Raw genomic sequence first — 26,054 nt, forward strand, 5'->3', positions numbered from 1 at the left:
AAGAAGGAAGAAACCGTACAGAATGTGTCAGATACAGAAAAGGAATATCTTTTTTCATTGAATTTGACCACTAGATGACACCACTGCAGAAGAATACTTGCCTAATGTCTGTGAGCAAGCAACACCAGCATGCTTTAAGAGAATGTAGTGTTTTTAAAATGACCCTACTTACAGAAGTAGTAGACGAAGTTCTCTGTTAGGAAGGTTGCTGCATCTGATCACACATTAGGTATAGGTTAACATCCTTTCTCTGCTCTGAATGATATGAGGACCATTGCCAAGCTGTTGGAAATGTAGATAATCACAGAGCAACCTTGTCTGTCAGTGAAACTTCTTTTTTTAACTCGTCAGTTGTTTGGCTGGTGTCCCAGTGCTTTAGGACTGTTCATAGTGGATTAACCACTGCATTAGGCCAATTAAAAGATTTGCATACTGTTTTCATCTCTGTAAGTCTTAACTAGGGCACAGGAGGTATGTTGCTGGTCATGACTATGCCTAGCTGATACGGAGTTAGGATGGTAGAAGACAATCCTTGTAAGAGACCAGGTTATGGCTAACTTTCCAACTTCTTCATTCAAACTGGCAACAAGGTATTACTTGCTTATATATATAGTTGTCTTCTGAGCACTGGGATAAGCTAATGTAAGACCACTAGGTAATAAAAGGCAAAGTGCCTTCCATGTTTAGATTCTAACGAGTTACAGTGAATTTAAATTATTTTCTAGTCCACCAGTGAATTTTTCCCTTTGACGTGTAGGCTTCAAAGCTGACTGGATGCAGAGGCACTGGAGCTAATGTCCACAGAATCAGAAAGTTATAGTGTGTTTTTGTAGTGGTAAGGCTTAAGCACAAGTTCCTGCATACAAAGAAAGTTTCCTACTTTATTTCAAAAGGTGAATTTGAATTCCGATAGCAAAGTTAGTGTAGTGCTTATGAAACAGCACAGCTGACAGTACTGGAGAGCAGCTTACCTATTCATAGAGCAAGTACAGTTTGCATTCTTCAAGCACTGCCATTTAAGGGTCAGTCAACTTCTGGCCTTGGAGAATCACGTTTAAGGAATTAACTTTCCACTGCCCTTAAGTCCTTTGAGATATAAATATATTTGTATTTGTTGACTAATAAATATATTTGTATTTGACTAATGGAAGCTATGAGATGATGATATCTCGGTGAGAACCTGCAACTCTTTTCTTACAGATTGTTGAACAGCTGTTACAACTATTTTTGGGTGCTGCCAATCTCTGTTAGCTCTCATTTCTGTGCACACTGTCTACTTTTCTAACTATAAATTTAAAGGTACGGGTTTTGGTTTGTTTGTTTTATAATTTATTTTTTTTAAATCAGTACAATACTATGAACTGAAGGCTGAGCAGTCAAAACAATGCATATACTGCTGTTACTGTTAGTGCTGTCCTAATTCCACAGGAGACAGCTGATGCAGCTACTGTGTATATAGGGTTCTCTTGTCCTAAGAAAAACATGCTACTTACTAGTTTCTTTGAAGCATACAATCTTACCTGAAATCGACAGACAAGCGAAGATGCTAAAACTCAAAAACAGTAATTCTTGCTGTACTTCAGGAAGCAGTTATGTGCATAAAACTTGTCTCCTTGTTGTGTGCTTTTGTTTTGTGTGTGCATTACACTGTACAAGTTAGCTTAGTAAAAGATGTCACTTATTCCTTCAGATCTTGTCTCACTTTTATCTCTAATTATTTTCAAGTGTATGAGAACTGTTAGGACATGGATATCAGTTACTGCACTTATTTGACATTTACTTTTTAAAAACTTACTAAAGGCTGACAAAACAGAATGAGGCTATAGCTTTCTGGTATTTCTTGGTACTTGCTACTGTATCTTCTTGTATTACTCTTTTGGTGTTTCCTGTATTCAAGTAACTTTACATACTATTAGAAAAGGTGTGCTTTTTTGATTTGGGCATTTGAAAAACTTTGCTTGCACTTGAGTGTCTGTTCTAAAAAGTGAATTTCCTTTTTGCTTCTGACTTGCTGATCATTGTTTTCTTTATGTTAAAAGTTGGCCTCTAGGTGTTGCAATATTTGTCCACCGCCCCATTTGCAACAGCCTTCTGCATCCAAGGGATGGTTTTTGTCTGCTCATTGTAAAGCATACAAGAGGCACGTTTATAACTCACCTGGTCCTTCAAGGGATCTTGTTTTTTGACTTGAAAAGAGGATATAGCAGAGTGCCAGGCTATTATATCTATCACAGTAATTAGTGCCAGCCAGATCAAAAGCTCTTGTGCAGAACGCTCAGTTAATGGGTAGTGAGACATGGTCTCTCCTCTCACAGCTTGTAACTCTGGCCTTGGTTGGATGCGAAGGCCTACTCAGCATTTGGGAAGAACTTCTCTGAGTAAGTGAAAGTACTGATAATTGCAGGATCAAGGTTTCTGCTTGACATTCTGTGATGGCTGGTTTTGGCCAGTTACATAGTGGAGTGCAGTTTCTCTTTCTCTTCTTCAGATTGTGTTCTTCTACTGCTCCAGCAGAGGTAGGTGGAGATACCTGCTTATCCTGCAACTTGTAATAGCTTGTGTACATGCCTTTGAGTTGCTGAGCTGAATGAAAGAGAATTGGCAAGTAAGTTATACTTACCTTTTGTTCTGGGTTTTCCTGAATCACTCTCATCTTGGACTACTGGTGAGTTTGAAGCATGTACCATATCTTGCCCAACTACCTTGCTAGGTGTGTGGTTTCCCTGCAACAGACTTTCCTACTATCCCAGTGTTCACTTGCCTAGATGTCACTTTTCAGTTAGGAAGGATAAACTACGGAAATCACTGAGCTACTCAAGAAATTATAGTGTCTCAGGGCCTCTAAATGAGGGAGGTCCTACTTTTTCTTCCTCCTCTGCTTTTGTCAGTAGCCAGTGTTTGCGTCTTGCACATGCTGTAGTTCTCATCAGATCCTTCAATGAGCCACTTGAAGCAGCTGATATGACACAAACTTACCCAGCTCTTCACATTGGGTTAGTTTTGGGTTGTTTATTTGGGTTTTTTTGGTCAGGTAATTTAATTCAATTTAATGGCACTCAATAAATGATACGGAGTGCCAGAGCTACAAAAAGCAACCACTGCACCCAGTATGTGGCTGGAAGGAGGAATGGCAAGGGAAGATTTCCGCCTTTGGCAGTCTTGAACTGTTAAGTCATCTCTGCATCTCATGGAGCAGCAGCCTGAGGCTCCAGGTGCAATTTGCTTTTGTACACCTTCAGCCTGCTGCTTCCTTACCATTCTTCTGGGAAGGTTCAGTCCAACCTTGAAGTTTTCTGCTAGGTTGTGTTAAGCTGCTCTTCAAAGCACAGCCTAGAATCGTTCTTCTAGAGAGGGACTGACTGAGTTGGGTTTCTGGAGAAACTATGTCCGGCACTGCAGTCTCCCATCAGTGTCTCTTGCCCCTAGATTGCTGGAGTCAGTTACATTCTTTCACCTCTGCAGCTGACCACCCCTACACAAAATTCATGGAAATCTGTGGAAGATTTCAGGGTTATTTTCTGTTTGAGAGAGGAGGAGATGTGCACGGGTATTTTAAAAAAATTACAGTGGTGGTATCTCTTCTGGCTTTGTGTTTTAAAACCTTTGGGCTCCTGTGGTGGTGGTGTTTTTCTTCAAAAAACCCCCAGATTTAATCATATAGGCCAGGCACATCTTGGAACCTTTCCCATAACATGAGACCTCAAAGAGCTTGGTTTCTGAGCATAGCAAAACATAAATCTGTCAGCATAAATGCCATACTTGGGACCAAGTCAGAGGACCTCTATCCTGTTGTTGATAGCCTGTAGTGCAGAAAGAGGTATGCAAACCTGTTTGAGTATAGGGTAATCCTTTTGCAGGTTTACTGTTCTAGCTTTTGGCTGTCCATGTCTGAGCTAGAGTTACTGGGGCTGTTGTGTAAAAGTTCACGATGGCTCTATTCTCAATTTATCTGATCCTTTTTCTGAATGGCTTTGGGATTCACTTAGTGTGGCTGTAAGCTTTTTCACGATATTTATTGTTATTTGAAGAAAGTGCTTTCTGACTGAGTGGGATATGAGGGTATGTATTTACTTAATGCTGCTGTCATCTCGGATTGAGGTGCCCCCAGTTCTTCTTTTATGGGAAACAGTGAGCGAGCATAGTTTGACTTTGATATAAGCTCTGTAAAGATCTTTAAAGGTATCCTCTTTAGAAAGTATTGCAAGTAGTTAAGACTCAGTTGAGTCTCTTGCTTCAGCTTTCACCTCTGCTGTTTTACGTGCCTTATGATACAAAGTGAGAGTTGTAGTAAGTGAACTGAGGGAATGACTAGGTTATTGGGAAGAACAGACCTTCATTTGCACTAGAAGCAGAGCGTATTTGCCCCTCAACCCAATTCTCAGTGAATTGGCTGCTACTAGCCATGACTTGACTGTAGCAAGACTAAAAAAAGTCTTTATTCATAGACGGTATTATTTCTGTAATGCCAGAAGGAACGGTTGCATCACTTCCTTTCATCTCCTGTCTATAAGTAAACACTAAATTTCGTTGGATTATGCTTTTATTGAGCCAGCTAACCTGTGTTTCACTTGATTCCTTCTCTGAAGATTTCTGGTCATGATTTGAATGGAGGCATAGAGGATGGAGAATCACTTGCTTCCTGTGGTAGCTTATTCCATTAGTCATTCTCTCTGTTCAATAATAAAAAGAAAAAAAAAAAAAGGCAGCTGTGTTGGGGATGTTGCTACTTACTGAATCAAGTTTATAGAATATATAATTTCCGTTCCTACAGAAGGAGATTGATACCCTGTAAATTACAGGACTGTCTGATGGATAAGCAGGTAAATTAAGTCTTGGTAAAATACTCGGTGACTAAATAGTCAAGTCTTTTGGTCCAGGAGGATTGATGCGCGTGTGTGTGTGTTAGCCTCTTTGTCCTTTCCTGGCATTGGGTAGCGTAGGTTGCGATTTAGCTTTCATGTGGCTGTTTTACTGCGATTGCAAATTTAGTGTGTATGCGCTCCCTCTAGTGGCCTTCAAATAGCGAACAAATTAGAAAAAGTGTCAGTAGCTTTAAACATTGGTGCTTTTGATTATTTTTCCATTAGAAATGAATATAAAAGTATTTTTAAAATTGATTTGAACTATCTAGGAAATATATTTCATAAGAAGAACAAAAATAATTCTACGAAGAAGTCTTTTTTTTAGCAGGTGATCTTTGTTGGATTTAAAAAAAACATCCTAATAGTACCCATTCTACCATGCAGTCAGCTCCGTATTATTTAGTATGAAGGGGAGATTGTGATGTTCCCAATATTAGAACACCAAAATACTGTAATGATAGACTTTTCTCTTGGGACTCAGCTGGAGTCTGCTGCTGGGCCAGAGCTTAATAAGCCTGACTGGACCTGGACTTACCTTGTGAACAGCCACTAGACTCTGTCTCCATTACATACTTCAGTGCTCTTGGTTCCTTACACAGAGTCTGTATAGATTTGTACAGTTAATGAGCTTGGGGTTCGCTCACAGGGAAAACGTGTCTTCCAGCTCCAGACCAGCCAGCTTTGCAAATGGGACCAGCTGCATTGGAACGGCAGTGAGTCCAGCAGACTCCAGCTGCCTCTGCTTGCAGGCAGCTCAGGTGTCGCTGTGGATAATTAAACATTGGTCATATTGTTGTCTTTAGGAATATATAGATTTAATAGGTTGGTGGTTTTTTGGTTTTTTTTTTTTTTAAATGACATATCCCATTGGAGCATCCTGGAGCTCTCTCCCTGTGGAGAGAGGCTTGGGGAAGACAGCTGCAGGCACTGTGTTACCAGTCCTAGCTAAATTCACAAGTGAATACAACCTAGGATATTTCAGTGTTTTCAACTTTTCTCCCTTTGTCCCTTTCTTTTTTCCCCCTCAGTGTGTGCAGGTTTTTGGATAGTACTGTCTGCTTGCAGAAAGAGGTGTTTAAGAAACACTGTGACACTGTTTCCTTTTTGCCAGTCTTCAGTTTAGATAGAAGAACACTTAAAATTTGTCATTATAGATTTGTTGGGTTGGTTTGTTTGTTTCTAACTTAGGCATGGTGCCATGCTAATTCAAGCCCTGTGCTTCACATATTCTTCATTTTAGTCACTTCAAGTGACAGTGTTTGGTGCCCAGAGAAGAGAATAATTATGTGTTTTTTCTCCCCCCTCTCTTTGAGCAGTAGTATCTGACAGCATCCATTGACTGGAATAGTTAATTTTCATGAAGCATACAAGGCTTTAGGAGATTAAACAAAAAAATATGAACTATGGAATTCCAGAAAGAGGTGAAAGTTAGTGGTTAAGAAACAGCTATAATAGTTACCCAGCATGAAGTGTCGATTAATTATTCTTTTAATATGTAGTTAATTCTGCCTTTTATAACTAGCATTCAGGATGGCAAAGGGATAGACTTGTTTGGTCAATTGTGTGCATGCCAGATGGAGCCTTAATATGTGTCAGCAGATAAATGGGCCATTATTAAGATTAGATGCATAATGATCATTTCAGCCTTGTTTATTTAGGTCATCGACAGCCAGTAGAAGATGATCTCTTACAAGTAAAAATACTTTGGGATATGAAAAATCTTTTGCTTTTCTTTGACTACTATAAAAATAAATGTAAAAGGTTTGATTTTAAAGTAACACATTAAGTTAACTTTTAGTTTACTTAAGTGAGAACGGAAAAAAAAAAAAAACAAACCCCAAAACCAAAACCCAATCATAAATAGTTCTACCAGTGACTTGATTTGTTGTCCTGAGTGGTGAAGCTAATAGCTGTGTAAGCAGATGAATTTGTTCATTTATTACATGGAACTCATGAAATTAATATTTTAGCTAGTATTTCAGTGCAAGGCTCTTAGGTATTTACTTAAGTAGACAATACAATTTTATTTATGTATTCTTAAAATAAAATCTGGTGCAACTTTAGAGTCCTTGCACTAATGAAAGACTTTGATGGTAATAAATGTCTGTGTTTTATTTCAGGTTGCAGTGTAAGATTTTGGAAGTAATAGCTCCAGCCCATCACAATGGAATGGCGAACGGCCACGCCAGCAGCGCTGACGGAGACACAATTATCATCAGTGACAGTGACGACTCAGAAACGCACAATAGCTCTGCACAAAATGGGTAAACGATACTTTTACAGTAGAAAGCATTTGGGCTGGGTAATGAGACTAAAGCAGACGTGGCAGGGTCTGACCAAAACAAATTATTTCATCTGTATGGATCGTGAGTGTTCAGCCAGCTGAAGGTGACAAGCTGAATATTCACAGGTGCCAGTTATGCTATGTGTAATCCACCAGAGAACTGTGCATTATGAGGAATGGAGTACCTAAAGAATAATCATTGTTAATCTGTTTGGAATGACAGCATTTCTGTGGAGAGATGGTGGAAGAGTCATGTATGCCTATCACTAGTCCTCTCTGTGCTGCGATAGCTTGGAAGATGCAGTCGTGTTCTGCGTTTCTACAGTCTGGTACTACTTAGCATGATGTATTACTTCACTTCCATCATAGGGCTCAGAGTTGAGATCGCCTTATAATAAGAGGACATGCTCTTACTAGAACTCTCTGGAAAGACTTTTCAGAGACTTAAAGTGTTTGTGACCAAAATATAAGAATGTACAAAACTTGCTTCATTGTGTATGTGTCCATATAAATATATACCATTGTATTTAATTGATTTAATTATGATTTTAGGTGCAGTGAAACAGTGTGTGTCCTGTCTTAAGGCACTGCCTATAGGCTAGCATAGGTTAATAACATTGTATAAGCGAGCTTCTTGGCTATAATTGGTGTTTAATTTGGAGTATCCCTTTACTGACCAGTAATTGAGCTTATATATACAGCTTATACTAGCAGTATGATGAGAAGAAAGATTTCTGTGCTTCACAAGCACAATGTTGATGCAAGAAGAGGGTTTGAAGTGGGCCCCAGTCTTGTATCTAGAAACATACAGGCTTTACATGAACTGTCATTGACTTTGAGATGTCACGTGGATGCAGAAGTTATTCTCATTGATTGCTGCATGAGGACTTCCATGTCCAGACATGCCTTGAGTAACTAGGGTGGGGCTCCTCACTTGGCTAAGAAAATAACGTGGGATAAATAATTCTTTAAATTCTCTGCTGTCTCTTGAAGGCAGTGTCCACGTTCTTCATGAAGAGGTCCTACATCTCGGAGAAAATAAATGCATTATCTGTGTTCCACAAGGCATATGGCACTTGAAAGGAGCTTATTCTTGGAATAATGCAAGCGTGCACAGAGCTGACTGTGGGATTGATCCCTTTATGTTGCTGTCACTTCCATGCATGCAGGGCTGGTAGTAAGACCGAGTCTTACGCTCCCAGTCAGTCTGTGGTCCTCCCTAGCTGATTACTTATTTTGACAATGCAGAGAAGGGGGGCAAAATAATGTCTTTCTCTTAGAAAGAGAAATCTTACGAGAATATACAAGTTTGTGAAGCACTGTTCTATGGCACATGTAACTGACATTTATGCTACCAGCTTAAATTGCAAACCTCTTACAGCTTTAAAATGCTTACTGGAAGTTTTAAGCAAATCTTTTCATAACAAATGCAAGGGTTCGGTAACACTCTAATTAGTTTCTGGATATATTCTGAGTGTATGCAGACTTGGAAAGTATTATTTGATGTACCTGTAAAACCTATCTGAAAGTAGAGCACTGTTACTAGTTTTTGTATATTGGCATCTAAGCTTCTTTATACCCTTCCTCATAACAATAAGCTATCCCACTGAACTGAGTGACATCGTTTTGCAGCCCTTATCCTTCAGGGACTAAATGCTACTGCTTATGGCAAAACTTGGATGTGGAGAATATGGATGTTATTCGCTTTGGGACCAGTGTGGAGTTGATATGTGCAGAACCACAGTTCTGCCTCCGTCTGCACACAAATCTCCAGGTTTTGAGACCCAGCCTCGGCGCAAAGCTGCGGTGCCGTTAAACAATGGTACAGCAGATGCTTGGTGTGCCCGCGGGGGGGAGGGGAGCACAGCACAGATTGATGGGCCATCTGCAAATATTTTTCCTAAAGAATCTGTAAGGCTACAGAATCTTAACTGAAAATAGATGTCATTAGAGATCCCAACCTTTCTCTGACCCCGCTTCTGTCTGCGTGGGGCAGAAATAGCCACGTGTTCTGTACAAGTGTTCCTGCTGACCTTTTTTATCATGTTCTGCAGTAAAAGCTGAGGTTGTACAGGGAGAAAGAGGCCAGGACACTCTCACTCCTGCATTCCCTCAGAAAAACAGGCTGTCTTGTAAGGCTTGGGTTCCGAAGCAAAAGGTAGCACACTTCTTAGCTCTTAAACTGTTGATGCTATGCCCTGGGACCAGCTGGTACTGTAGGGTAGTGGTCATCACAGAATAGCAGTGTTCATACCTTAAACCGTTAGACTTAATGATAAGATTGAACTCTTGCGTTTGCTTTAGCACTCAGCAGCAGGCTGGGGATTGAGGGGCTTGTACTGCCAAATATATACAATGCTAGCCACAACTTAACTCATGGCATTCCTCCTGCCAGGACTATGAGTAATGTGAACCATCAATGGCATCAGAAATACTAGAAGAAAAAATTCTTCTTGGCTTGCTGGCTGGTTCGTGGCAGTAAATTTGGGTGTTTATTCAATCTGAAGTATCATCTTTATTTTGGGGAAAGGTTTAATAGTTTCTGCAAATTTTGTGATGCAGACAGAGGTAACAGAAAGTTTTTGGAAATAATGCCAAGGGAACCTTACCATCCAGATTTCTTTTACCACCTTCAACCTAGTTTTCTGCCTCTATTTAGAGAAGAAATTATGAACAGGATATTTCAAAAAGTGCGGTCATAGCTTGTCATTGAAACTATACAATGTCTTCAGTAGAACAAATCTTTCCTCATCTTTAATTCTTACCTTTCCTCTTTCCTTTCTTCCTCTCATCCCCCATCCCCTGAATCTAATAATAATGGTGGTAGGTCTTAGTCCACTTTGTGTTGTAGGGAAAGACCAAAGTACTGGGTCAAAGGCAGCTTAAAATCTTCATCAGAAGATTCAAAGTCAGGATTTTGTTGCCAAGTGCTATTGTCTTGTCCCTAGAGCGATATAACCAGGATACTGTTGTCAGTCTTCAGGTTGCTGTATTTCCATGGTGACGTTTTAGTCAGATTCCAGAAAATACTTGCAGTTCCAATTGGGCAGTTGTAATTGCTCGGTATAAAGTAGCTTGGCAGCAGCAACCTTTAAAGGTGTGCAGAAGGCAGCTTTTCTATCAGGATCGATATACTGACAGATTACCTCTGTGTAAGGCTTGCACTGGAGCATAAGGGACCACAAATGATTGTGTTAGCAACCAGTCTTCAAGGGAACTTTTCCCATTCTCAAACTTAGTCAAAGAGAAGAGAAGCCGCTGCCTCTTTTTGGAAAAGAGGGCAGCATTCATTTTAGATCCATTCCTGATCCTCTAACTCTCAGTATCTTTCTGTGCAATTTTTCTGGTTCTATTCATACTGCAAGATATAGGTAGCTCCAGCAAGACTCGGACCAGATAGTGTAGATAGTCGTGTCCTGGACAAGGTAACTCAGAAGGACAAGGTCTCAGAAGTTCCTTGGTAATGCTACCTTAAGACCATCCTGCCTGACCATAATACAGCAGGACTGCAAGCAGAAATTTTTATCCAGGTCATGTGATCACTGTGCCAAAGTAATTGAAGAGCTGATTAGATTATTATCTGTCGGTGGTTCAGAATAACCTCATTCAAAAAAGGCAAGACTGCCAGGTGCTAGGCATGTTTACTTGAGTGCAGTAGAAACTAGTATAATATGGGCGAGTCAGTTCCAGTATTCACCTGCTAATTTAGAAGATATTCTGTTGTTATTTTCTCTGGATCTGGTGGTCTGTCAGAGCTGTTCCGTGAGGACTTGCTGTAGGGGATGTCTGCTGTGAAATGGGTCTAACCTTTGCTAACTCTTGGGTGTTTTGTATGATGCTTTATAAAGAAAAAAATAACAAAAAATGTTATGACTTCTATGCCAAAGTGACTAGATAATCTATGTAATTTTTGAGGTTTTCTATGTGTACTGAATGACCTTTTTCTTCCTCTTCTACCCTAAACAAAATTTTGAATTAAATTTACATTTATGGAGCAGGATTTCAGGAATATGTTAACTTCTTAGGATAATCATTGGAAACTCAGAAGCTAAGCAGGGGAAAAATTAGTGTGTTTGGAAATTGGGTTGGGGCTATTATATATGACTCGTTGAAGGTGAGAAGAAGGGTTTACTCAAAAAGTAAAGGTTAACAGTACATAGAGCTAACCATTTGATTATTCTTTGGGCTCTGCTTTTGATTACGGACAATAATGCAGGCAGCTGAGAATCTGCTCAAAATGTATAAATAAGTTAATATGCTTTTGGTATAACATTGGCACTCTGCCTTTTATTTTGTATCTGTCTGGGTCCTTCTTTAGCTTGTTAGACTAAAGGACTGGAAGTGTAGGGGTATATGGTAAGGGAACATGTTTGTGTTTGGTACTATCCAGAAATTCCTTGCAACAAGCCTTCCTTACTTTAGCTTTCCTGTCTTGAGACTGAAGATGACTGTGGAAGACCAAGTCACGGTATGACCAAAATACAAAGCCTCTTAACAAGCTTTAAAATTATAGGCAGCAATGTTAAAATCTTGCCAGTGTGTATACTGATTTACTTTGTTTATATAGTTTATCTCTGTTTTGCTAATATGACTGGCTGGGGGGTTTTAAAATTATTTTTCTTAAATTGGAGTTGGTCTGAGTGACTCAAGTTGGGACTCTGACTTGGATAGCATCATGCAAGGCAGACAGTGTATATCATAGTGCTTATCTGTAGGTCCAGTAGGCATGTTGCTGTTTCCAAAGTCTAAATCTTCTTTTCTGTCCCTTCAATTGTTTTTAACGATGCTGATCATTAACCATCATAAACTAGTTTTCTCCGTAAATCCGTGAATGATGCTCATCTAAAATGACACTAACTGTGGATAAGTGCTGTTTCTTTTACACCATTTGTATGAATTAATGTATTTACTATTAAGCATCTGAGTGGTGCATTTCTTTGGATCCCTATTTCACACAGTTAGCCGGGAAAAAATAAGAATTGGAGCAAATTTCATATTCAACAACCTTGCAAAGTACCGTTTGCTACATCTTGTGTGTTTTCTTCATAGGGGTGAAGCAAGTGGTATATTGATTTTTGTTTTGTCACAGACTCCACCTTCAAGCATTTTGTAAATGCCAGAAGGACCGACAGTGATGATGAAATGCATAGCTGTAAATCTCCTAGTTCATCCACGTAACTCCTTCACTCTCTCTCGCTGATGAAATAAGATGATGGTCGAATTCTTCCTGATAAAGCAATATGACTCTTGATTACAAATTACCACCCTAGGAGAAGTTAGTTCTGTTGTTATGTAGCAAAATGCAACATTATTTAAAGAAAATCTCATTAGCTTAACTCTGTCGTGAAGTCCGTCCCTAAATATACCACACTATTTAAAGTATATTGCCTATGGCAAAACCCCTCTCTTTGTTTTTTTTAAAGGAATGAATTTTGTTTTGGTAGCACACCAGACCTGGGTGGTTATTCTCCTAGGAAGAGGTATAAGAAAACAGTTACTGTTATGTTAAAAATGAAGAAATATTTTCCATGGCAGGGGGGAGGGGGAAATCTAGTTCTCTGTAGCTGATAGCTGTAAAAGGGAAGTACACTTTGGGAGGAGAAAACCCGTGTAACTCGATAAGCATTTATTTTAAAGTGTAGATGCATTGCCTTACGATTCCTGTTATTTTAAGGATGTTGTTGGTGAGGGTGTTTTTTCTAAATTGGTATTTCAGAAAAATATTCTACCTGGGGTTTTTTTATTCATTTTGAGATGTGATCTGTAGCTCTAAGGCTATGTTTTTTATTAATTTTATTTAACTCTGTCTTTTGGACTCCTTCCTCATCATCTTTTTCTCCTTTTTCCTGCCTTCCTGTTGCCATCACAAGTACTGAGAGTATTAAGGAGGCGACTTTCTGAGGGATAGGGATGTCTCTCTCTTTGTTCTTCCTTCCCTTCTCATGTCCCATCTCCCTTCTAAGAACACAGACATCCCTGATCCCTTTTTGTGTTCCTTGCAGGAACTGGCTTTGCAGATCTAAATCTAGCAGCAGAAAAGTTGGCAGAAGTGAATAGGTCCTCTTTGGTACCAATGGACGTTACAGCCTGTATTAAATATGGCTGGGTATTTTCAAGAGGTCCATTGTGTAGGCGTATAAATATATTAAACGTGTGCAATATAAGACTGATGTTTCATGATTGTAGCTAACTTTTTAATTTGTTCTACTTTTTTTAGGGAGAAGAAAGCCATAATTGATCCTTCTTTGTTCAAATACAAAGTCCAACCTATTAAAAAAGAACTATATGAAGCTGTTATTGTTAAAGCATCTCAACTAAGGTAAAAATTAGTATATGAAGGTTAAAATTGTACTTTGTAACTGTGCAAGTTGTATAAGTTACTATAAGATTTTTTTTGCTACAAAATGTCATTTTAAAATAATATGTTAGTACTACTAATTAAAGGCACTGGAAAAAAAAATCTTGTGTTTCACAGGCTTTCTGTAGCAAGGGTTCCAAGCTTTGCTAGTATTAACACAGATCCCAACTCCTTACAAGTCTCTGTACTTTTCATTGGCACACAGATGAGACCTGGTGTTGCTTCTGATACTATGCCTACTGCTGTGACTGATGGAGTAGGTGGAAAAAAAATCTTGAGCTTTGTTCTGTAATATTGATGAACTATTGGCATGGTGAGCTTTCTGTGTGGTGGAATTACTGGTTTGGAATGTTGGAGCAGATGTTGGCAGACTGCTATACTGCTTTAAAATAGAAAGATGCAAAGAGTTTTTGTTTCTTAAATAACATCATTTTGTCTTGAAGAACACTTTTTAGAGTAGATTGTGCATCAAAACTTTATGAACTGGATGCTTAAAAACCAAAACAAAAAAAAAACCCCAAAACAAAACACAACAAAAACCTTCAGTGATTTCAAGTCATTTAGTTCCAGAATGAATAGAGATTAGTTTTTTCATTAACTACTCCTGTGTAGTTGGTTTTCTACTTCCCATGAAGTACTGCAGGTTCCCTGGGATGCCAGGAAGCATTTAGAACGCACGCTGTCCTGTAGCGGAGTGCCACAGCCTGACCGAGCAGCGTGTGAATTTGCCCCTCTCACTTTTGGCTTGAGACTTTTGTGCCTTACCCTCCCTGTTTGAGAGATGTGAATGCTGCTTTCCTGCTGTCCTGTTTCCTTTTTCACTCTCTTCTGAAACAATTGGACTTCAGTTTTATTTTATTAAAACCAGGGGATTTTAAAGCTACTGTGATAGAAGGGAACGTCTGGAGGATCTAGTGGGGATAAGAACGTGTATGTAAAAGAGGATATACCAGAATCCTCAAAACAAAAACTACAGATGCATAGAACAACTGTTTAAGTATTACTTGGGCTTTGTTTTGGTTTTTTTTGTAAGGAAATTTTTAATTGAATTGGGGTTGCAAAGAACAGCTGTTAGTTACAATAATAAGGGTGTAATTTATAATTAAGAAAATGAGAAAAAGGTCAATCGTATGATCTGTTACATTTGTTCTTGCACATATTGTCAGCTGTCATTAAACAATAATTGAAGATGTTAGTTGATAATGCTACCTTTCTTTCCTAATACAGCCGGAGGAAACATCTGTTCTCTCGTGATAGACTTAAACTTTTTCTGAAACAACACTGTGAACCACATGATGGAGTCATTAAAACTAAGGTAAATAAGAAGGAATAATTTGTTGGATAGAATATTGACCCTACTCAGTCTTTTTTTTGCTCTTCTCTGATCTTCTGCTCAGATCTTCTTTTTTAAACTACATCAAATTTAGTTTTTTGTAAGTATAAGTATATATATATGTATATGTATATATATAAAATACTTTTTGTAAGTATAATTGAGCTAGTATTTGATTTTTACAAAATAAAAGGATGAATACTGCAACTTCTTCTGTAAAGACAGGTTTTTGTTAACTTTTGCTCGTAAACAAGATGGTAGTTTTTCTGTACATGCAGCAGAATTTAATTTTGCTAATTTCTTCCTTAGCTACCAGTTTAGAAAGCCCCCAAAATAGAAATGGGAGCTTTTACATTGAAAAAAAAAAATGTTATTTATTAAAACATGATATATTTTTGCTTAGTCTAACACATGAATTGTTTTCATTCTTCAAGGTACACAGCTGGTATTTCTAAGTCAAATGAAATAGTTAACTTTTTGTTTTGGTACAGTAAGCTAATACTACTCTGTTGTAATGCTTTTAGCTGGAAAATGTTTTATTGTAGATTGAATTCAGTCTCTAGTTCTTCAGTGAGACAGAAGTAACAAAGAGTTCAGGTGGCTGGAATGGGCTTTTGATGAAGCCTTAGATGTTGAAGATGTTAAGATGCATATTTTTGTCAACTTATATGGAGGTATATGGCGATATTTAATACAAGTTCATACTAAAGTTCACATCATAGTTTGTGCAGGTTGACTCAGAGAATTTCTGTTTCCTTGTGCTCAAGGAATTGAGCAGCTTTTCCCACACTTACCAAGTAGGCAGCAATTTCCCTTGCCTTGCTTGCTGTGCTGCTGGAGATCCTTGACCCTGAATTCCTTCTTATTTTCATCTTGTTTTTAGAAAGCAGCATGTTTGTTTATTACATCTTGTATTTTGTGTGTGTTTAAGAGGAATCCTTATACAGCTGTGTAACTGCTCATTCTGCACAGGAAAGCTCTGAGAGATGAGAGTCTTGCCTCTGGAAGTTGTGGAAAATAACAAAGGCAATGAATTTCTGAAGAAGTTTCTAACTTTAAAGTCTGTGTCTTTTAAAGAAATGGAAATAGAGGAAAACAGAACTGAAAGGGATAATCTGCCTCCTTCCTTGGGCTTGTTAGTGATCATTTTGTCCTTGATGTGATACAGTGTGCTGGGTCTAGTGATCTATTAGCGATGCTTTCTGTTGCCTCAGGAAAATTGTTATATTCTGTATATGTGTGCATTTGGCATCTTCTCTTTGTTTGGGCTTTTTGTGGAGTGTCCTCTTGTTCCTTTGCCGACTGCCTTGCATTTCAGCAGTTAGGTGAACATGTCCTGTTTGGAGTGTCTCCTTTGTATCCTCATCTGTATCACTTGATGAGGGCAGACTTCCTGAAGTCACCAGGTTGAGAAGGCAGAAAAGAAACTTTTCTTGAAAAGAAACTTTGACAACTCAGAATGAGACATCATAAATTTTCTCCTCCAGAAGAGGAAATGTTTTAAGTATGACAGAGGATTATATGATTCTTTAGTAAACTAATTTTCCAGCTTTCTCTGTCAAAAGTCATTCTTGACACATTTCAGTAAATTGCTAGAAAGACTGTGTACAGCTGTGTTTGCTAAAAGACATCTAAAGAAATAAGATCTTGCCAAATGAGGCCAAATTCTATTTTCATTTCAAATACGCACTGCTTACATTATTATCCATTTGGTGGATTAACTCTACAGTTACACTATTTCAGAGTTTTATTTCTTATCCTAAGCTAACCAGTTGTGAATCTAGTTACTTTTATTGTCTTTTTTTGTGAATTAATGATTCGTTAATTAGCTTATATTTATGAAAAGGTGAGAATTTCACAATGGATATCTGTTTTCATGTTTCTTGCTAAAGGCAACATCAATTGCAAAATATAATCTAGCAGAACAAAATTTCTCCTACTTCTTTCCTGATGACCCACCCACATTTATCTTCAGTCCTGCAAGCAGACGGCGAGGGAGGCCTCCAAAGAGAGCATCTACTAGTCTTGTAAGTAATAACATCTTTTGATTCCAGATGAAGGCGCATCAGTGTAGTCTTTAAGTTCTTCCATTTTTTCTGAACTTTCGGAACAGCTGGAATGCAAGGTTGATGATGTGCTTTTTTTTTCTTTGAGGATGAATAGTGTAATATTACATAATTGCTATTGAAGTAGATTTGCTTCATAGTTAAGCTGGTAAAAGGGACCATATCTGATATGTTATCTTCTTATTTTTATCTTCCTTATTCCTGTGATTTCCCCCTCTCCCCCCTGCCCCCAAGAAACTAGCTTTTCAGCATGTTGTGCGTAGCGTACTTGTCCCTTCTGGGAACTATTAATAAATAATTTGCTAAAAAACTTGAATTTGTACTCTGAGATTATGTCACTTGCCCTCTGATACAGTTATGTCACTTGCCTGTATTTAAACACAGCAAAGCTTAGTGCTCTGAACTGCTTTATTTGAGAAGAAAGCTGGAAGAAAACCTTTTGGGTTTTCTCCCTCTTTCCCCCCATCCCCTGCCAACTAGGAGGCAGGATCTCTGAGTACTTAGTATGTTTGTGGGAAGTTCTTACAATGTGTTTTTACTCTTGTTTCTGAGAACTGTTGAAAAATTTCACTGTAAATACTATGTTCTTTTTTCCACTCCCCCTCTGAATTCTCTACCAGGAGGACGAGATTACTGCGAAACAAAATACCCAAGGAAACAAAAGTAAAGTAGCAAGGGAAAAGACAAGGTTCCAGAAGCAAAAAGAAGATATGCAGGCCATGGGTAAGCTGAGGTTTAGTCCTATGACTAGTATAACCAGTTTTTGCGGGTCTGAGAGCAGGCCATAATTAGAGTATTTTTGGGGTTGTGCCTTCCAAAGGTAAAATGTAATAAGAGTGCACTGCCACAGCACCATTGTAAGGTGCTGCTTTCAGTGGTTAGAATGGTTGTTTCCTAATTTTTTTTTTTTTTTTTTAATTTTACTAAATGGGAAAGGTAGGAAGCTTGTGGTGTAGCTGTGTTGATTTATATCTCAGATAAATAAAGAGCAAAATTAACTTTTGCAGAAGTTTGGATTCTAAAGTCATATATAAATTTTGCCAGCTGAAGGTCTGTCAAAACATGAATGTTTAACACAAATCAATCTTTTGTATGAGCAAAATCTGTAAATGGAAAAACTACCTCAAAATTTAAAAGAACTGCAGTGGTTTCTAAACCTGTAATAGTCCTTAAGGAAATCTTGGGTCTTTCTGAAGATGTCTGTGGGTAGCTATTTAAGGTATGTCCAAATGTTCTGCAAGATTACTTACAGTATGTTTACGAATTTTTCCAACTAAAAGAGCACAAATCGCTTAAGAGATTTTTATTTTGGACTGATTGAATTATTTTTGGCTTAGTTTTGACCTGTTTCTGATCTTTTTAAACTTAATTTGAAATAAAGTAAGGCGACCCAGATACCTTTAGTATGGGTTGAACTGGTGCGTCTTCTTGAGGAGACAAAGCTCAGACAAGGACGTGTTCTGGATTGTAAGCACTGATGTCCTTCATAAGAAAAGGCTTTCGTCTGTGGAAATACTTCAGTGAACTTCTAGTTTCTACCTCCTGTTTCCGTTATCATAGAATGTTTTAGGATGGCGGGGATGTCTGGAAATTATCTAGTCCAATATTTGCTTAAATAACTGCAAAGTTGTCTGAGGCTGCTCAGAGCCTTTTCTTCATAGGAAACTGGGACACTAGGGTTTAATAGGCTCCACTAAACTTGGGTGTCCACTTTTTTGCACAACTAGCATCTATTTGTTTATGTGCTGGAAATGACAGCACAGAACAAGGTAATAGCTGATCAACATCAAAGCTGCTTCCTTTCTTGTGTGACATTAACTACAGCTTCTGGAAGGCTAGTTAAGACACATTCTGGCTTAATTTTATCTTTGTGTTATCCTGTTGCACCCCAAAACCCAATGCCCTTGAAACGTATAGTTTCAAACAATGAAAGAGCAATCAGCCTTGAAATAAGTTGTATAACATGGAGATCCAAATGTATTCTTTGTATTTTCTGCCACCTCACTAGAAAGCTTGCACAGCGTGCCAATATTCAGACTTTGTAAATGCTTTCTGCTCTTTGTTGAAGACACAAAATGATGGTGACTGCATCAAGTAATAACAATTAAAAAAAAATACTGAGGTATCACACTTGTTTTGTGTGTTTGTTTTTGGCCCAATGTTGGCCCATGATTATGAACTTTCTTTTTCTTTTTTTTTTAAAGATACAGTTCTTTAAATTGTAACCAGCAACGCATTATACTGGTTGTCTGAAAAGTGTGATTCCATCCATATAATAAACATAAAAGTACACTTGTAAATATACTGTATTAATGCAATTGAATATTAATCTAAACATTTTACCTGTAAATAATGTTTAATTGGAATGGCAATTACTGACATTCATAAAGTCTCTTATAAAGAGCTGCTACAGTACTTTGTTAATGGTGTGAAAAGGTAGCAAACACCAAGTACCTTGGAAAAAGCCCCAACCTTCTCAGTATGTAGAAGACTCCGGGGATCAGCTTCACTGCTTTTGTTTGCTGGTCGAGAGCCATTGCTGGTATGTGTAGTAGCTATCTGTAAAAGCCATCTAGCCGATTTTCAGAATTTTGTAGGAAAATGTAATCAAAGTCTCTTTTGAGTGCCATCCACTTGGTAATAGAAGTAAGGATCCTTTTTCATTTTCTTCACTTGTGATTCTAGCTTTCTTGTTTATTCAATTAAAATGGTAAGCTCCCAGACTCCCTTGTATTTGTTAGCCTCTGTGTGGGTTGACAGACATTGTCTGTCCGCAGAAAGTGGAAATTTGTATCCTGCCATTCTTCTGCAGACAACTACAAAGAAATCTGGATCTCCTCAGGCAATAACGTTTATTACCAATTAAAGTTGTACTTAAACTTAAAGTAAAACTTGCATAGAAACCACTGAAATACTAAGTACATTTCAAATGTATTGACTTTTCAGTAATTCTGTAATAATTAAATATTTACAAATCACTTATTTAAAGGTTTTTACTGTCACAAATGTTTCATCGTTACATGCCACACCTAGTTGTGACATGCTTTTATTAAGCAATCATTACTAGATACGTTGCTGTAATTATATGCAGTTGGAATCAGTTCCCATCTTTATATGTCACTTGATAGAAACCAATAAACAAGTAATAAACTTCTGTATACTCATAAAACCAGAGGAATTTGACTTTATTATGGTGATGACAACCTTGTAAAACATACGCTTAAAATTCTGTTTCTCTAAAGAACTTTCAAGTGATTGAATTTCTGGTTTGCATAGAAACAATTCAGTCTTCCAACAATATCTTTTTCTTACGGTAATTATAAAAAGATCAGTCTAGCACAGTTAAATAAAATTAACATTTTATGAAAGAAAAAATAACTTTGGTTTGTTTTCCTTCATAGCTTTTGAAAAAGCTAAATTAAAACGAGAGAAGGCAAATGCTATAGAAGCTAAGAAAAAGGAGAAAGAAGATAAGGAAAAAAAGAGAGAAGAATTAAAGAAGATTGTAGAAGAAGAAAGGATGAAGAAGAAAGAAGAGAAAGAGAGACTCAAAATAGAAAAGGAAAAAGTAATGCATTTGCAGTATATGTGTTTCATATGGGAACAGTATAAAGGCTTCCTATTTACTTGTTTCTTAGTTGCTCTCTGCTTCAAGTTATTTTCCATTAACTGTTTTAAGTTCTTAGAAACATACTTTAGAAGAGTAGGCAGTTATAAGATATGATTATGGATTTGAATTTCTGGATACAACACATAATTATAGTTCACAAAAATTCACTTTGAACTTTCTTCTGAAGTAATGTGGTGGTGTTTTTTTGTTGTTTTGGTGTGTGTGTGTGGCGGGTTTCCAATAATGCATGACAGTATTTGATTTGATGGTTGTCTTCTACTTAGGTTTTGAAGACACTGTACTGTGTCAGATTCACACCATATTAAATGGTTGTGGGTTTCCTTGTGGTTTCTGTTTTGGATAAAAATTGCTAAAAATCTTCTTGTCGCTTTGGTTAGGAAGAAATTGTTTATTCCGCTATATTTTACCACAGCCACATCCACTATCTATTTTGATGGTCTCTTTTTGTGTCAACTTTCATAAATACTCTTATTTTTAGATATTTTTTCTCAGACACTTCCATTTAAAAAAAACAAACACCCCACAAAAAAACAAACACCCCACAAAAAACAAACTCCTCCAAAAACCCCAACAATACTCCACGTCTAATCCAACAAAGTATCACTACAGTCTACTTCTAAACATTTTTGCCAGTATCTTCTTATACAAGATAAAAATTACTAGATTATTTCATTCTAATTAAATATGCTTTAGTTTTATTTTTCAGTGTGACTGAAATAGCAAGTGGTGCAGTTCTACAAACTATAATAGGGTGATCTGACTGTATTTCATATATAATTGTGGTGCTCTCTTTCAGGAAAGGGAGAAGCTGCGTGAAGAAAAAAGAAGATATGTGGAATATCTGAAACAGTGGAGTAAGCCTAGAGAAGATATGGAGTGTGATGATCTTAAGGTATGATTGAATTTGGAATAGCTCAAGCTCATACTTTATAGGGTCCCCAAGCTAGATTCCCTAGTGCAGTGGCAGATCCAGATCTGATCTCAGTGCTAGGGGTTGTGAATCACCTGTAGTCATGTAATATTTCCTAGTGGTGATGCAAACAGGATCATCTGCATTTTCACCCTCCAGAAAAACTTTACAGGCTGTTCTGTCTTAATGTGGAACAGATGTATTTTCACAGCGCTGACCTTATTGAGCAGAGGGTATTGACTATGCCAGACTTTCCTGTTTAAATATACAACATGAGCTCACCTAGAATAAACCTGAGTTACTCAAAAGATTTGAGTAGTCAAGAACGCAAATTTTTGGCCCTAAAAGATAGGAAAGACACTAGCTTGTTACTCCTTGTGGCATTCTTCCGATTTAAGCTCTAGCATTATTCTTGCTTAATGAGCATCTTTCTGTATGATCCTGGAAACCTATAGAAAGGTAACAAGATTTGCCTCACAAAGAACTTGATGTTCTAAACAAGACTAGTGTGGCTGTACATAATGGAAGATTGTCTAGTGTTATACATTTATGTATGCTTTATTATGATTAATGTTGGCAGAGGATAGCAAAAGGAGGTAAGTTGTCAGAAACACAAGGGCAGGGGTTTATCTGAGATACATACGGAAACATGACAAGTGCAAAGAGGACAAATGGGAATAGAGAGTGTTAAATGAAGTGATAGCACTGGTTGGGAGGAATAGAACTGAATATATTTGCAAGGAGAGCTGTATCGGCCCTTGAAGATGAGAGTGAAAACTCCTAGCTGTGTATAGAAAGGGAAAAGAAACTGAAGAAAGGGAAGAGCATTGTCAAAACGAGAGGAAGCTGTGTAAAACAGTGCTGTTATGTTTCAACTGGAAAACAAAAAGGGAGGGGTGAGAAAGTAGTATAATCACTATGGTGAAAAGTGACAAGCATATGAATAAAGATAAGTTTAGGTGAGGAAGCAAGAAGGAAGATCCACCCATAGACTGCTTTTCAAAAAATTCCCTTCTCGGGAAGCGTATGAAATACCTTACTGTGTGTTTCTGAAAGCATAGTATTTGGCGTTCTTGTTAACGTTTGTGAGCTACCACCTTTGTGGAAAGGAGACATTCTTCTGGAAATTGTTTGACTCTGCTAAGACACGTTAAGTGAAGACAAATCTTGAAAAGTTACATCAAGATATTAATTTGAAAGTCAAACTCAGTGTTAGACACTGTCACCTGTGATTTGGAAGTGGTGTCTCTTTTCAGTGGTCTTGTTACGTGATTACATCAGCTCCCTTTAAAATGTCTTCAGCTATCATAACTGCCTTACCAATGCAAAACCCCAAATACCAGAACACTCAGTCATTAGGCATGATCTTGCATATCCTAGTATTAGATGGGTGTGTGTTTATGTGAATGTGTTGGGGTTTTGTTTGTCTTTGCAAGCAATAATGAGTAACTTCTTAAGAATACGTTTATTTTTGCTTGTCTGGACAGTTCCTGCAAACTTAAATTCAAAACTCCTTATGAAATAATACAGGCTTAAAGGAAAAATCTTGACAGCCAGTGTTCTTAACTTGTAGTAGATTTGAGTTCCTTTAAAGAAAGATACAAAATCATTCATCTCCATGAACGTGAATAAACTTTTATCTCAAAAGATCTATGTCCAAGTTGCATGCTCTTCAACTTCTACAGCTCGTACAACCACGAAGATCTTACCGTGATAATTGATTATATGTCTTGTGGAACTATTTTCAGTAAAATGTAAAGAAACCCAACAGATATACTCCTTGGAATCATAGCCTGTTTGGTTTTAATCACTTGGGTACTCTGCAGAAACCAAATACAATATTAAGTTGTCCCGTTGGATTGCAGGAACTTCCTGTTCCAATGCCAGTGAAGACGAGACTTCCTCCTGAGATCTTCGGTGATGCTCTGATGGTTTTGGAGTTTTTATATGCTTTTGGGGAACTTTTTGATCTTCAAGATGAATTTCCTGAAGGAGTGACTTTAGGCAAGTTGTCGTTTATGTGGCGACGTGTCCCTTCTCTTACCAAATAACCAAACATCTTAAGTGCACCCGAGTACCAGTGCTACAAAGTTTTGTGTGCAGCTCTGGTATGTCAGTGCTTACATGTGCATATCTATCCAGTTTTCTCTTCAGAGTCAACATCTGCAGTGTTTATAAAATCAAAATTAATTTCATTGTAGAAGCTGTTAATCTACTTATTAATGTCTACTTGTACTTTATTCTTGCAGTTATATCTTAAGAAAATAATGTTGTTTTGTCAGCACTCTTTCTGACAGCATCACCTTAGGAATATTTGCAGTAAATTATGGAAAAGTAACTTGATTATCATACCTGAAGGAAAAAAATGTTTTCATTCTTCAGTACATAATCGTTTTCCAACTTTGCGGCAAAAGTGACGCTTCTTAAACTTTATTCACAGAAGTTTTAGAGGAAGCTCTTGTAGGAAATGACACTGAAGGCCCACTATGTGAATTGCTGTTTTTCTTCCTGACTGCCATCTTTCAGGCAATGGCCGAAGAGGAAGAGGAAGTGGCCAAAGATCAAATAGCTGATGCTGAGACCAAAGGTCAGATCCTTAGTTTTACTGCTGAAAAACTGAAATTCCACTGGAATTAACTTTAAACTGCATGATTTATGGCATTCCTTTGTTTAACCTTGTCTTATTATGCATGGATATTGTATGTAAATGGACTTGTTTTTTCTCTTTTATCTGACATTGAAGCTTTAAACTGGGCATAGAGGGTACGATCTGGGGGGAATAGAGAAAAAGCAAGTTCATTGTTACTACGATTGTATCCAGCAAAGCATAATAAGCTTTTAACAGCACTGCTTATGTTTTGGAAGTGAGGGAAACTTGTCTTCACCTTCCTCTTTTTCCTTCAGCACTGTTAGATGTTTCTCCTGAGGGTCAGGAAACAAGGCATTTTCCTAAATCTTCTCGAGGTCTTTATCTGTACCTAACTAGATTAAAAACTAGAACTGCCTAGCACAACTGTAATGGAGAATTTGTTATTCATTGTTCTTCAAGACTTAGAAGCATGCATCCACAACTCCTAGATACTACCATCTCTCTCTGTTTTTCCAGTAAAGGATCTCTCAGTCGCTCTGCCTTTGGTCTTTACTCTAAGGCTGAAGTTGCCCATGTTTTCAGAGGCATTTGGTATATGCTAACCACTGATCAGAATAAAGTGCAGCCTTTGTTCCAAATTTATGTGGTCCTGTGTTTATGGACTGCCAAATTTGCTTTGACCCTTCCTTCTAGTCTGTATTTCGTTAGGGGTAGATAGGAACGTAAGAGCACCGCCGTTTGAAGTCAGGTGAATCCCGTGGTTCCCTGATGAGATGCATGAGGTACTGGGAGGTTCCTTTAATTCCTTAGTTGAAGACTATGTGTATTCTCAGGCTTAAGATTTATGTCCAATCTATAAAATGTCTTTACGTAAAACATGGGCACTATCTTCAGCAACAGAGGCTGCTCTTGGTAAGTGAATAAAGTTACAGATTTGATACAGTGTTAACAAATTTAGACTGTATTTTAATTACTTTTGAATTTAGCAATTAAACTGTATCTCTTAACTACTGAGAGCATCACTTGGGCAATATAAGCAAGGATTCCATTATCAGGTAATCATAGAATAGTTGATTAGATTCTTCATTATTCATAGGACTGATCAGAAAAGACATAACTTTCATATTTTGTCTATATGGGGCTGGCAATTGCAAAAATCTGCTGTTTTGCTTCTAGTTTAGCAGAGCTGTGGGCAAGGCACTTTATTATCTTTTACTTGCCTTGGAACTTTCACTTCTTGTCACTCTTGTTTAGGCATTGTCTTTCCCGTAAAAGAATTAGGTGTTCTCTGCTTTGTAATTCTGGCTAACCAAACTAGTAGCAGTCAGCATGTTTGCTCACTTAAATTCCGTACAGGCAGTGTTTCTGCAACAGCAAACACCATGCGTGTGGGGGTCTGGTGTGTACAGTACTTTCTCAAACAGTGTTACACAGATAGAGTGAGAAGGGGAGGTGCAGCAGTTAATTTTACAATGTCTGAGTGGCAGTTTTCAAACAACATCAATCATCACAGAGGACTCTGTTGTGGATTTGCTTTTTATGTAGTCTTAGTTTGGATTTGTGGCTCTCTATTGACTTGGTGACTTTGTAACTGCTTAATGATTTGGACTCGAATAAAGTGAAACTGTTGAAATGGCATACAACGCTGAAAAAATTCTGCCAACCCTGTGGAGAAATACCTGTAAGTGCTAAGGAAACTTTTGTCTAAGAAACAGGAATTTTGCTGTTCCTCCCTTTCACTGCCCTGCTTTCCTGGAGAGTTTGCTAATGTGTGATGCTCCTTATTAAGTGCAGATGCTTGTTTTGGTGAAGTGTGGTTTCTTTGTAATGCATTAGTAATTTATTTGTGCAGAACAGTAAGGCTGTATCTAAGTTACAGATTAAAAGTATACAGTGAAGAGTGATAACCAGTATCAAAATGTGTGATTGGTTTGATGGTCCTTCCTAAAAACAAAATTATGATAGGAAATAACAGTTAATTTGAGGGAACGAAATACAGGTATTCTTGTGTTGTTATTTG

The 26,054-nt window shown here is 37.7% G+C and overlaps 1 protein-coding gene across 1 annotated transcript in view; it reads left to right on the forward strand.

Moving 5' to 3' along the window:
- The window catches only part of BAZ1A (bromodomain adjacent to zinc finger domain 1A), a 65,131-nt gene that overhangs the window by 12,710 nt on the left and 26,367 nt on the right, over positions 1–26,054 (forward strand). The window contains exons 3-11 of the mRNA XM_081999898.1: positions 6,983–7,126; positions 13,364–13,465; positions 14,732–14,819; positions 16,730–16,864; positions 17,524–17,626; positions 20,305–20,471; positions 21,331–21,426; positions 23,310–23,448; positions 23,885–24,031. Coding sequence (XP_081856024.1) covers positions 6,983–7,126; positions 13,364–13,465; positions 14,732–14,819; positions 16,730–16,864; positions 17,524–17,626; positions 20,305–20,471; positions 21,331–21,426; positions 23,310–23,448; positions 23,885–24,031 — 1,121 coding nt within the window. The remainder of the gene's footprint in view (positions 1–6,982; positions 7,127–13,363; positions 13,466–14,731; positions 14,820–16,729; positions 16,865–17,523; positions 17,627–20,304; positions 20,472–21,330; positions 21,427–23,309; positions 23,449–23,884; positions 24,032–26,054) is intronic.

This window comes from Phaethon aethereus (genome assembly GCF_964289735.1).
Source record: "Phaethon aethereus genome assembly, chromosome: 5".
Taxonomy (NCBI): domain Eukaryota; kingdom Metazoa; phylum Chordata; class Aves; order Phaethontiformes; family Phaethontidae; genus Phaethon; species Phaethon aethereus.